This window comes from Centropristis striata, chromosome 21 (assembly GCF_030273125.1).
Source record: "Centropristis striata isolate RG_2023a ecotype Rhode Island chromosome 21, C.striata_1.0, whole genome shotgun sequence".
NCBI lineage: Eukaryota > Metazoa > Chordata > Actinopteri > Perciformes > Serranidae > Centropristis > Centropristis striata.
Genome location: NC_081537.1, coordinates 26,768,040 through 26,781,939, shown reverse-complemented (window position 1 = coordinate 26,781,939; position 13,900 = coordinate 26,768,040). Strand labels below are relative to the sequence as shown.

Below are 13,900 nucleotides of genomic sequence, written 5' to 3'. Positions count from 1 at the left end.
GATTGCTTCTGAGGCCATTTTGCATGTTGAACAGTTTGACACCCCAATGTTTCTATCTGTACTATTTCAAACAACATATTTCAACTTTTTTTTTCTTTCCCTCAAGCCGGATTTACTGAACTTCAAGAAAGGTTGGATGGTGAAGCTGGATGAGCAAGGCCAGGTACTTAATGAACTGTTAATCTGCATTTGTAACATAATAACTAAGAGAAATGTGTCTCTTGGCACAGCCGGAACAAAGTGACAAATTCCGTTAATTAATACTTATAAGTAAAAGTAAAAAATCATAAGGGAAATATAAGCTGAAAGGACGTATTTAACTTCAGATCTTTCAGACACATTAACACAGTGCAGTAATATAAAGATATAATGTTGCCATTTTTGTGAAGTTTCTTTCTTGGACTCATCAAAGGGAGATCAAAGAGCATCCAACTGTCCACTCTTGAATGTCTGTAGCATTCTATGGCCTTTACAGAGGTGTGGTCACACTTTGATGTTGCACCTTCAATGGACTTGAAAGACTAGGGAGGAGCCTGGAGGCTGTAAAAAAGAACATTTTATATGATGTAGAGACAGGTAAACTCTGAGCCATGGTAGAGCAGGTCATATCGACTGACTGGATGTCCAATATGTGAATACTTCTTTTTCATATCTTCTGACCTTAACATCCTCCATGGTCTTTTTTTCCCTTTCCATGTTGTAGTGGAAGAAATACTGGTTTGTTCTGACGGATCACAGCCTGAGATACTACAAGGATTCCATTGCAGAGGAGGTGAGCTTCTTCATTTGTGTTAATACCTGCTGATGGGACCCTATTTCTCTCATTCTCATTAGCCTTTTTTAGGGTCTGAGCCCAGATGACTTGGTGATGTTAATTATTACCTCTTGTATTTTGCTGCTTTTTTATTTTATTTCATGTTTGCCCCGTGTCTCATCTTTGTGTTTCCTCAGGCCTCTGACCTGGATGGTGAGATTGACCTGTCGACTTGCTACAATGTAACTGAATACCAGGCTCAACGCAACTATGGTTTCCAAATACACGTAAGACTTTGCTTTCTCATAAAAGAGAATTTTTTTACTATGAATGTTTATTTGATTCAGGCATGTATAAGCTTGGGGAGAGATAGAAGTGTTCTGTCTTCCTCCCAATTAGCCCTGACCTCTCATAAAACAATACTAGCCTTTATACTATGGAGCTAGAACAGTGACAGATAACAGGTATTGAATATAAAAATTGGCATTGAAACAACAAGTTTTGGCACTGAAAAATGTTCCAACTGAAAAATAAAACACAAACACTAAAAATGAACAATCTCCCAATCATGTCATGTTATTACATTTTTTATATTTTTAAGCATTATGATTGGTTTTTCAATTTCAATCTCTACATTTTTTCTTGTTTTCAACAACACCCTCCTTGTGCCTCGCCTCAAGCCCCTCCTCTCCACGCCAAAAGGGTGACAGAAAGTTGAACCTGAAAACCAGTGACATTGTAAAAATCATTGAAAAAGGGCAGAAAGAAGAAATGTAAAATGAAAACAATCACAATGCATTAAAAAATATTGAACATTTCAGTGTCAAAAATTGTTGTTCCAATGTTATTTTTTACTTTCAATACCTCAATTAACTTACTGTTCTAGCTCCATATTATACATTATACTGTGGTTCAATAGACCTTTTTTCACAGCCAACATTTTGACATGCCTCATTAGGAAAAACATATTTAATAACATTAATGACAGTTGTGTTCTAATTATGGGAGCTTCTGGTGTTGTGCATTCTGACTAACTGGAACTTACTGGGATACTTAATGGTATTGAGCCATTATTAACATTAAAAAATGTCACCTGCGCTTTTTCTACTATGGTGATTTAAAGTGGGAGCCTATTTTATTTATCATCATTCCCAAATTCTAATCATTAAACCACAAGTAAAATGATGTAAACAGATATTTGTTCTATTTGTAGTTGCTCGTAGTCGGGAGGTAAAACGCCACCTTTGACATGTCATTGACAATGTACTATAACGCAGAGCGTTCTTATCACATTACATATATGGACAGAATGTATTAAATGGTGCTTTTAACTGTTCAGACCCAGGAGGGAATACACACTCTGTCGGCCATGACAGCGGGGATCCGCAGGAACTGGATCCAGGCTGTGATGAAGAACGTCAGACCCTCCACTGCCCCTGATGTGGCAAGGTCAGTACAGCCGCGTCAGCACTACTGCACTCATTTTTCATCCATCATGATAGATCATCGAGCCTCTGCTGGCTGTCCACTGGGTGCAGCAATGTCATAGCAGCTCTGTCATTCAAGCAGGCTGTGCTTTTCTTTTTTTGAATGTTTTTTTTTTTTCTTTTAGATTTTACTCATATACAACACCAATACATTTCAGCACCTTTTCATAAATACAAAAATGTTACAGCGGTGCAACAGTTCAGTTCTGACCTAAGGCATAGATTACAGCAGTAGTTCTCAACCTTTTTGAGTCGCGACCCCCAATTTAACATGCATGTTGTCCACGACCCCCGCTCACTGAACACAATCTCACACGCACAGTTCAGATCACCCAAAAAAGAAACAAAATGACCATAAAAAGGAAACAAAATGAACAAAAAAGATACAAATTGACTACAAAATGATCAAACAAGACACAAAATTACCAAAAAAGACACAAAATTACCCAAAAAAGAAACAAAATTACCAAAAAAGGAAACAAAATGACCAAAAAAGACACAAATTGACCACAAAATGATCAAAAAAGACACAAAATTACCCAAAAAGAAACAAATTGACCACAAAATGATCAAAAAAAGACACAAAAAAAGACACAAAATGACCAAATAACACACAAAATGACCCAAAAAAAGACATTAAGTGACCAAAAAGACTAAAACACATTAACACATGAACACTTTAACACAGTGGAGACAGAGCTGACTTCCAAAATGATTTGGCGACCCCCAGAAATCATCTCGCGACCCCAATTGGGGGTCGGGACCCCAAGGTTGAGAATAGCTGGATTACAGTACAATCTGGTAGATTATTAGACAGAACATCAGATTTGATAGGACTGTACCCAAAAAAAACCACCAACAAACAATCACAAATGTCTCAGATAAAATACACCAGTTGAAACGTTTTCAGAGTCCTTGCAAATTTAAGGTCCTTCATTGTTCCGGGTTGTAGAGCCATATGAGCCACCGTGAGAGGTTTACAACAGTAAGTGCTCAGTCTTCTTCTTCCACTAAATCTTTTACAAACAAAGTAAACTGTCCACAAGTCTTCTCACACAAGTCTGGTTTACCTCTCTGCATATATGTACATTTTTCCAGAGGTAAAGCTGTTAACATCTGCCTAATCCAAAAGGTCACATGTGGTCTACTAGTCTTTTTCTAAAATAAGGCAATTGCTTTTTTAGCATGTAAATGGCACAAATCTATCAATATTCCTTCATTCAGGGTATATGTGTGACCGTGGGATAGGAGTCTGTGCTTTTATCTGTCTGTGCAGTTATTCATTTCATTGTGTAGTTGTATTGTCAACATATTTTGTGTTTTACAAGCATATTGGGGGGGAAAAACATTTCTAGCCCATTTACAATAGATGGTGACAGATAAAGATAAAATTGGATCAATGTGGGTCTCTAAGGTGTAATATAGATTCAAAAGTTTATTTCATGCTTTAGATATACAAGTTGCTTTAGCAAAAATAGATGAATGGAGTGGAAAAAGGAGCCAACAGTGCATATTAGATCTGACGACTGCATCATACAGTTGTGGGAAAAAGATATTAGACCACCCTTGTTTTCTTCAATTTATTGAAAATGATTTTGGTTATTTTCAAGAAAACCATGGAAAATGTCTAGATATCAGCTCTTAAATTAAACTCTTATGAGACATTTTTGTTATCATTATATTTGATTGCTAATGCTTGATTAAAATGCACAAGAAATCGAAGGAAAAGGGTGGTATAATAATTTTTTCCATAACTGTAGAGGCATCCAGTGGACATTGTGGTTTAGAAGTCTAAAGTCGTGAGCCATGCTACATGGTCAAAGAGCATTTTGAATCTTAAACTCAATTGCTTGCCTTTTTCATTGCCTTTCAGCTCAACGGAGGATCACAGCTCCTTGTCTCAGTTCGAGGGTCTAGTTAGGCCAGATGTCACCCAGGACTCTCCCTCCTCTGAGGCCTCGTCCGTAGAGAGAGAATCCACCACAGGCGTCATAAAGAGCCGGGCACGCGAACGCCGAAGAGAGGGCCGCTCTAAGACCTTCGACTGGGCAGAGTTCAGACCCATCGCTCAGGCTCTGGCTCAGCAGCGGGCTCAGGAGGCCGAGAGCCTCCAGGCAGATCTGGGAGAGCTAGAGCGCAGCCGGAGAAGAGAGGAGAGGCGGAAGAGGTACGAGTCTGTGACCAGCTCATCGGCAGAGCAAACATCCGTTAAAGAAGGAGGAAGGACAGACTATGAGAGTGGAGAGGGAGTCGGAAAAACAGACTCATTAGGTCCCATCTCTTTGGAGAGGCAGCAGAGGGTGGAGGAGGTGATTGAACAACACTGGCAACAGGTGGAGAAGACACCCATACGGGACGAGAGGAGGGTGCCTCTGCCCGCCACGGCCACATCCAGAGAGACGGTTGAGCTGGAGCAGCTACTGGAGAATTACAAGCAAGGGGTATGTTTAGTTTATTCAGTTTATACCAGCTGTAGTGAGTGCACACAGGAAACAGGGTTACAATAAGCAGAACATGAAATAAAATGAAGCCATCTTAATATTCTCACATATTATGTTGGGTTAGGTAGCATTAGGTAGGATAGGTTTTTATTACATTGGGTAGCTGGTCATGCAACTACTGCTAGTTAGCTGTCTGTTAGCTTCTTCTCTCAAATTAATTAAGGTGATCACATAGATTATAAACCCTCTGAACCCAAAGCAGGCCGTTTTTTGCTCCTGTCTTATTTCACTCACTGCAATATATGAGTCATATAGCATCTCTATGGAACCAGCACAGTAGAGTGGAGAGAAATTTTGTATTTTGTGCCATATTTATAACAACATTTTTTCAGGAATTTGAATGAAATGGAATCTATATATAAAAATGTTTCCAAGATCCCACAAGTGTTACCAATATTAGACAAAAAAGTGGGCTCCTCATGCCATACATATTTTTTCAGCCTCTACTTACAACTTATCTTGTCCTCTCCACTCTGCTCTGTGTAAACAGCCTGTAGATCAAATGGGTTTTTTGGTTCCTTTTCAAATGAGACTTGTAGAATAAAGGGGTTTTGTTTAAGTTTCACAATATTAAGCTTCAGTTGGTTACTTTTTCTGACAAAAGCTTTCATCGCACACGATCCATTCAAGGACCATCAGAAAGTTGTTTTTACAGTTTTGGGTTTCAGAGGTTGAGACAAAGCCCATTCTTTATTTTTTCAAACATCCAACTGATAGATAGTTGTGTTTATACTTCCACAAGAACCAGCTTTGGGAAAACACAAGCCTGCAGAGAACATACTAACTAGGAAACATGAGTTTTAATTTTAACTTTCGGCAACTCACAGGATGAACTCTAATTAACAACAGATGAGTACATTTCCCAGCAAAAGTTGTGATCATGAACTTTAACTTTCACTGCCACAGGTTGTTAAAGCCATTAATTATATAAGTCAGGCCTTATAGCCTTTTCTATGAAAACTGTTAATTTTTCAGGCCATTGGCTATACATAGTCCATTTCACTTTTTCAAAACACCTTTTAGATCGTTTTTCACACCCGCCTTGTTTAGTTTTGTTGAATCCAACCCTGGTAATAATAATATTGTTTTCGTGAATTATTTTGGCATTATACCTATGTAGTGAAATTCTGATATTGGGACAGGCATAGTGTGAACCGTAATCAACTGGGGTGCAGAGCAATAGAACTGTACCGAGACCGCTATTACCACTTTTCAACCAAGGCAGTTTGAGGGCCAGTTCAGAGCCGGCGCCTAATCTCAAAGCAGTTCTTCATGATTTAGAACAGAACCGGCTCTCAGCCAGGAAAACTGGTTTCAGAGCAGCACCAACTCTTTGCTGGTCTTAAACCGCGAACCGCTTCAACAGGGGCCTGGGCCTGGATTATCATGACCAATGAAAAAGGTTGTGACTATGGACACGAAATCAAAACAGTGATCCGTGGAGGAGACAAACGGTCTCATGGCAGATGATGTAGTCTGCCATTGTTGTTATTATGCTTGAAGTTGGCGCTATCGTTTTTTAGAAAGCTAAGACATACAGTACAGGCCAAAAGTTTGGACACACCTTCTCATTCAATGTTTTTCCTTTATTTTCATGGCTATTGACATTGTAAATTCATCAAAACTATTAATGAACACATGTGGAATTATGTACTTAACAAAAAAGTGTGAAATAACTGAAAACATGTCTTATATTCTAGTAAGCAAAGGGTGGCTACTTTGAGGAATCTAAAATACAAGACGTTTTCAGTTATTTCACACTTTTTTGTTAAGTACATAATTCCATATGTGTTTATTCATAGTTTTGATGCCTTCAGTGAGAATCTACAATGTAAATAGTCATGAAAATAAAGAAAAACACATTGAATGAGATGGGTGTGTCCAAACTTTTGGCCTGTACTGTATACAGGCGTATACAGAGACGTAATGATGTGGCTCTCTAACCTGTAGAAAAGCAAACAAGTTCTGAGAAGGTTCGCAAGTTTAAACAACTGCCAACCAGCAACAGCACTAGAACAGGTTTGTATTGGTTGAAAAGAGCTATATGAGGATGTCATCGACCATTGAGCCCACATTGTAATGTTTACTTATGGACATCGTCATATGCCAGTTTGGTAGACATCGCCCAACCCTATAGCAAGGTGCAAGGTTTGCTTTGCATTCTGGGATGCTGCAGAGCAAACTATAATATCTTACCCAGCAGTAGTAGCAGCAAGCTAGAGAATTGTATAGCAAGATTTCTCTCAGAGATATACACTACTCACAAAATCTTCGTTCTGTACTTTATTTTCTTGCTCTTTCCCCCAGATACACCTAACCAATAAGTGGAATGAATATTTGTATATTAATTTGTCACTAAAGTTAACAAACTCCTATACTGATTTGGATCAGAATAAATAAACTTTAGATGTCAAAGCTCGTGTAAATGAACTATTCAAACAGTCCCTCTGCTGCTCCTCAGATAGAGGACCTGAAGGCACAGTTGGAGAGCTGTCACCAGCAGCTGCTTGACTCAAACAAGCACAAGCAGGGGCTGGAGCTTCAGCTGAGAACGGCTCTGGAAAGAGAGCAGGACATCCGGACAGGTTACATCTCTCCGGTGAGTTCATCGTCTCTGTGTATTCGGCCTTCAGCTGCATTGCACTGTATGTTACTCTGCTACGATGAGAAACCCTGTTGTAGATTTCATGCATATACTCTCAATCGAGCAGTGTTTTCTCCTCCATTTTGTAACATTCTTTGCATGTTGCATTTTATTGTAAGAAAACATCAAACAAACTGACATCCGAGCAACAAAAACACTACAGATATGTGCATTTGCATGAGTTCATTGCATGTAAAAAAACAAACATTGAGATCTTTTTACTACATTGGCTTCTACTAGTTAATCTCCTATCTCTGTGTTATTGCTCTGTACTGTATCTGAACTCATGCTGGCAGTTACTTCAGTGTTGCATTGATTTTGGACCAAGGAACTCAAGTTTTGTGGTTGGTGATGTGGCTTCCTGAGGTTTATTTCGCTCTAAACAAAAAATAGATTTATTTTTAACTTGTAATCAGTGTTGATTTTGTTAACTAAAACTATGACTTAATAAGTTAATCAACAACCATTGACTAAGACAAGACAATGACAAGACAGCACCAACGTCATTAAACACCAACTGTGACATCAACAGGATTTTTTTTGACAAAAAAAGTCATCACGAAAATGTAGTTTAAATGTAGTCCTGATTAGGTAGTAAGTTGGTGTTAACTTACAGAAACATGCATGTAAGAGTCTACCTCCCCCCTTCTCTTCCCCTCTCTCTTTTACTCTCTCTTTTACTCTCTCTTTCTCTCCCAAACACACACCACCGCAGCACTCGATCCTCATCTTACTCCTCAGCCCTGACAACTGTGCTATGATAATGCACAAAGTTGGTGGTTTGAAGGTTGTGTGGTTGATTAACGCATTTTTGTAGGTTGGGCGGTGCAGATTGACTCATACCAGGTCTGTGGGTGAACATATTCAAAAAGCCTGACCTGTGCAGTATAGTCAGGGTGACTCTGTACAGCTCTCATTGTTTTATAATAGCTTTAAAGAAAGACTCGGGGCTGCAGACCAGATGTTGAATCTTGTTGGTTGAAAATAAATATGCAAATCAGAACATGTTCCACGTCGGGATGTTTTCCTTAAATTGAAACCATCAGACCACTAGACCAGAGATTTTCTGCAAAGCTGCATCCTGTGTCATTCAACCTGCCTTCTTTATTAGATAATAAGAAAATGTTATGTGAAAGCAGTTTGATGAAAATGGTTATTGGTTTTGGTTAGACTAGATTGACTTAAACGTTGACTGACTCAAAAAGACTAACAGATTTATGGTTTTCTTTGACGGTCAAAGATGACATTAAAACACCCAGAATTAAAGTTAACTCTAACTTAACTAAAAAACGGGATAAAGTCAAACAAGGACATTTGACACAGGACTAAGACTAAATTATAAAAATAGCTGACTCAGAATTTTGTTTGCACTGCACATTTTGGTTCCATTGATACACCAACATTTACATCTCAACCAAGCCCAGCAACTTTTTCCAGTATTTTGACTTTTTAAAATTTTATTTCTGTTTTTTCCTATTTAATTTTCAATTCAGTTTAATTCTTCTTTATATACAGTTCAAATTATGAAATTAAAATCAAAAAGTGCCAGTGGGGATTAGAGGGAAAATTTGATGGAGAAAAAAAACAGCATTTTGTTATTTCCATTTAAAATGTTATTCTTTTTATTTTTATACAATCCTTAATTGATTATCCATTGTTTACATTTTTAGTTTTTAACATTTATTCATTTTAAATAACCATTTGATTACAGCAATTTAATATATTCTTGGTAATATTTATTCATAATCCAATTCTTTTTAGTACTTGGTTAAAAATAGTTGCTCACTTTATTTTTTAAATTTAAATTTAGATTGATACTACAATCCATTGCACAATAGCTCTATTTGCTCATAGTGTTTGGCCCAACTTGTATGATGGTAACCTCTTGGCTTGTTCTCTAATTATTTGCATGAGTGTCAGATTTTCATCTTCTATTAACTGCTATACAGACCGTCCATTTGTTGTTCTGTTAACAAATGTTGTATATACTGAAGCTATGTCTTTGCAGTGTGATGTTTGAGATATTTATGTGGTTATATGTCAATGTATGGATGGTTTCGAAGCTGAACTATTCATATCAGAGATGATTCAATTGGTTATGGTTGACTCAATGTTAAGCTCAGCTGTGAATTTTAGATTTTAGTGTAAACAATTTTTGTCTTTTTTGTGTGCTTTCTGTTAAAGAAAAAGAACACTGGAATTATGGAGAAAGTTTGAAAATATATTTGAACATTAGATTTTTAGTCAGATAATACTATTTACTATTTCCACTCAGACAAGAATTTGGTGCAAGACATGAGCTCCGACCAGAGAACCAGAGAAATGTGTTGTAGGACCCGGTGTGCCTTCCATCCTTGAGTAAACCATCTAGCTGAAACTAATATTGCATTACTTACCACATGAAGTAACTTTTAACAATTTAATGTGCATGCTCTGTTGTGATCAACTAACCCTGGCCATTTAATCTCTTTCCTTGCTTTAAATTTACACCATTAAAATCTAGTTTTTGAATTTGTTTTGAATCACTGTTAATTTGTATAATTTGGGATTATGTGGGAAATTTTTTGTAATGTCACGTTTTTAATGAGGGAGATTATGGGGTAGTTAACGCTGAAAATTATTAGCAAGCTTTTTGTCTCCCCTGCTGTGTGTTAACCAACTGTCTGATCCCCTTTTCCAAGCTGGAGCACCCTTTGGGTCTGGAGGCTGATGTGACGCCCCAGACGAAGAGGCCCGAACTGGTTAGTTCTCAAGCACAGAGTTTAACAAAGAAGTACCAGGAGACCAAAGAGCTCCTGAAGCTGCAAGAGCTGAAAAAGCGCAATATGCAGGCACAGCTTGGCCTCTCGCTTTCTCACCTCCCCATCAAGGATCCTTACCTTTCTGAACCATCCATTCTGGAAGGCCCTCCCCCCGAACCTGTCCAAAAAACACTTAGCTTCTTGTTCCAGGACAGTACAGAGGCAATTCAAGAACTAGAAGACTTGATAGGTGGTAAACCCCTGTCCCTAAAGGAGCTGGCAAAATTGTTGAGATTCCATAGTTGTAATCAAGAAACACATGAGAAACTACAACTTCAGAAGCTCCTGGAGACCTGGAAGTACCAACAGGAGATAGAAAATGAAACTTTAAAAAAGAGTTTAGCCAGGGCAGGAGACAGCATCCGTGAGTACGAAGCCCGTCTTCTAACCATGGAGGATTTGATGGGAAAGGTTCAGAAGCAAAGTTTTGAAAGCCTAAAAAGCCCCTACGGCCCGCTCTCAGAAATGGAAAACCATTCAGAGACGAATGAGATGACGATTGGGAGGCTGTCTCAGAGGGTTGAACTTTTAACTAATGAAAATGGGGCCTTGAAACAACGCTGTCAGGAGATCGTGAACCAACTGACTGAGGCTGACCGAGAAATAGACAGACTTAAAGCCGAGCTGATCAGCCAGCAGGGCGGAAAACAGAATCACCTGGTCATGGAAGAGCTCAAGCGACTGAAGGCTGAACTGGCTGAAAATGAGGCAAACGCTATTGACAGGGAATATTACGAGAGGGAGCTGAATGAGAAATCGTGTAGGCTTCATGAAGCTCTGATAACATTGGAGAAGCTTGGCAGTACCCTAAAAGACACTGAGAAGAAGTTGCAGTTGAAGGAGGCCACGATGAAAGGTCTAGGCTTTCACGCAGATTATGAGGATGAGGAGATATCCTCAGAGAAAGACCAACTCGAAACCTCACAAGCAAAGTTACTTGAGATGGAGGCAAACCTTCAGTCTTCAGAGCAGCGCTATTTTGAACTTGAAGCCAGGAACACTGAGCTAATCACACTGAACCAGGAATCTGAGAAAGTCAGTAGAGAGGAGCTAAGAGAAGCAGAAAATAAAATAAGAATGCTACAAGAGATGTTAGATATGAAGGAAGGTAGAGTTGAAAAGACAGTTAGCGAGTGTGTTATGGTAGGAGAGGAGCAGGTTGTTGATAAAGGACTCATAAAGCAAGTAGTAGAAGAGATGGAGATGAAGTCTGAGGCGATTAATCAGGTTTTAGAGATGTTAGCAAAGGTAGAGGTTAATGTAGAGAGCACACTCAGTGATTTGAAAAGCACTTTATTTGGTTATTTGAAAGAAGAGTCACTCTGCTTGAGTCAAAAAGACATGAGGTTGGTAATGGAGGGAGAGTTCTGGAGCCAGCTGTTGGGTTCATCTGAAATCAAACAAGAAGAAAACAGGCACAGCTGTGTAAAAAGTATGGCACAACAGATGATGGCACAGAAGCACTTGTTGCTCTTGATTGGGAGGATTTGTCCTCAAGGAAAAGTTAAGAGTGACATAGTGACAGAGTCAGAATTTGGCGCTATGTACAGATGGCTTGACAATGAAACTAATGCTCTGATTTTTAAAGAGTTAACAGACACTTTGGAGGCAAAGTCAAATGTTTTGAAGCAGATTTCATCCAGTGTGAAATTGGCCAAAGATGATGAGCTTGTGTCTTTGGTTCTAAAAGGCTTTGATTTTGATCAAGAACAGAAACATTCCGCTGAACATCTGTTTGATGCCCTTAAAGAGGCCTGCACGTCTTATGTGTTCACTAGGTTGAAAGTCCAACATGAGAAAGAATTAAAGCAAAAGCAGACAGAAGTTCAGATTGGTAGCTTGGGGTGTCCAAATTGTCCGAAGTTAAGAGAAGCTACCAGAGATCTTGAGTCCAAACTGGAAGATCTTCAGAGTCAACTATCTGAGGCTTCTTTGAAAAGTGCCACAGGGCCACAAATCCAGATCGAAGGACAGCCCATGGACTCATTGGACGGATACACTGAGCTTCATGACATGATAGCCAGGCACAGGAAGGAGCTGCAAGAGGTCAAAGACGGTTACGAGCAGGAGGCTGAAAAATTGAGGCAGCAAATCACTAAGGCCGATGAGACACTTCGTGTCCAAGCAGAAGAAAATGTGAAAGAGATCGACTCGCTGACAGATTGCATGGAAAACCTCAAGGAGAAGCATGAGATGGAGAGGACAAACCTCACTGAGAGGTTTGATCGTGAAATGGAAGAGCTGAGAAGAATGATGAGTCCGGCAAACGCAGACAAGAACTCGACAGACGAGGACAGGCCACCGCATCAGGCCTCAGCCCAAACATCCACCCTGAAGGAGCGCATTCAAGAGCTGGTCACCCAAGTTTCAGTGATGACCCAAGAGATGAGACGGCGCGAAGAGCAGGGAGACATTACGACTCTGCGGCTGAAATACGAGAAAGATCTGGAAAACCTGAAGGTGGAAATGCTCCTTGTCCTTAACGTCCTCCATCTGTAATGCCTTGTGTTCCTTTGTGGCAAACCCAGATCCCCCTTACTTTCCCAACCCAAACCTTCCCTTCCTTACTCCGCTCACCCTACTCCTGCTCTTTGTTCTGTGAACCACTTTTCTCCTGTGTTGCATGAAAACTAATCTCCTCTAGGTTTATGAGATCATTGACGCTGCAGTAGTTATGTACTGAGGAACCCATTTTGTTGAAGTTTTATCAGTTGTAGAGCTTCGAGTAACTAGAATAGGGATGTTAATTTGGATTATTTTTATCTGACTGGTAGCCAACCCTCTCTAACCAAACATTCACCGTTAACCGACAAGCAGCCAAACTCGTCCCAATTCACCAATCTGGGGGAGTTGAGGCTTCGACATACTTTCCGTGTTCCACGGATAGTTGCGGACTTGTACTGGTTAAGCTTTAGTCTAGCAGCAATGGTGTTAGCTGTGATTCCATCCTACAGACTGTTAGTTAGCCCGCCAGTTCTCATCGACATAGTGGCATGTGTCACTTAGCAGAAAAATGGAACTTAAAAACTCAGCTTGCTAGTGCTAAGTTACTACAAGCAAGTTGTGTTTTTAAGTTTTCAAATAAAGTATTCATTTTTTAATAATATTTATTTTATAATCATATTTAGTCTTTATAATTGATAGTATTAATCAGTCAAATTCATATTGTTGGTTAACAGTTAAAAGGCTAATTATCAAAATCCTTTAACTGGAACTTTAGGTAAGTAAAAAAATAATAATAATAATCAACAGAAACAATCAGATTCTTTCTCGCTCCCTCATTATATCAGCCTCTTGTCCTCTGAAATGAGTTCCTCTGTCCGTAGTTCTGTGTGCATATTACTCTAACCCTTCGACTCAGCAATGCCACTTTTTATGTTATTGAATTATCATTTCAAATGAATTTGGCCATGAGCTTTATTTTTTTTATTGGTCGGATCCATTTTCCTTTTATGCTGTTTCCACTAACCGTAAAATTTTAATCCCTTCTTTCTCTGAATTACAATTGATGACATACCATTTTAGTTAGTAATATTAACTCAAGGTCTACTTGCTAGCTTTTTCTTGAACTCTCAACTGCATCACATAGTCATCAACAGCAAATTTTGTTGTTGACTCAGTTTTAACAAAATGACGTATGAAACTTAAAAATGAAGTATGGGACAACTTCATGGTAACTAAGCCGGCAACTTCATTTGCTCTTCAGGTAAGGG

At 39.0% G+C, this 13,900-nt stretch overlaps 1 protein-coding gene across 6 annotated transcripts in view; it reads left to right on the top strand.

The window, feature by feature from the left end:
• Window positions 1-13,900, top strand: part of mprip (myosin phosphatase Rho interacting protein) — a 54,032-nt gene that overhangs the window by 29,639 nt on the left and 10,493 nt on the right. For 2 of the 6 annotated variants that reach the window (XM_059324299.1, XM_059324298.1), the window contains exons 10-16: window positions 107-163; window positions 704-772; window positions 952-1,041; window positions 2,094-2,203; window positions 4,115-4,682; window positions 7,204-7,341; window positions 10,068-10,127. In XM_059324299.1, coding sequence (XP_059180282.1) covers window positions 107-163; window positions 704-772; window positions 952-1,041; window positions 2,094-2,203; window positions 4,115-4,682; window positions 7,204-7,341; window positions 10,068-10,127 — 1,092 coding nt within the window. Of the gene's footprint in view, window positions 1-106; window positions 164-703; window positions 773-951; window positions 1,042-2,093; window positions 2,204-4,114; window positions 4,683-7,203; window positions 7,342-10,067; window positions 12,648-13,900 lie in introns of all 6 variants that reach the window. The other 4 variants (XM_059324297.1, XM_059324296.1, XM_059324301.1 and 1 more) reach the window with 2 other exon arrangements.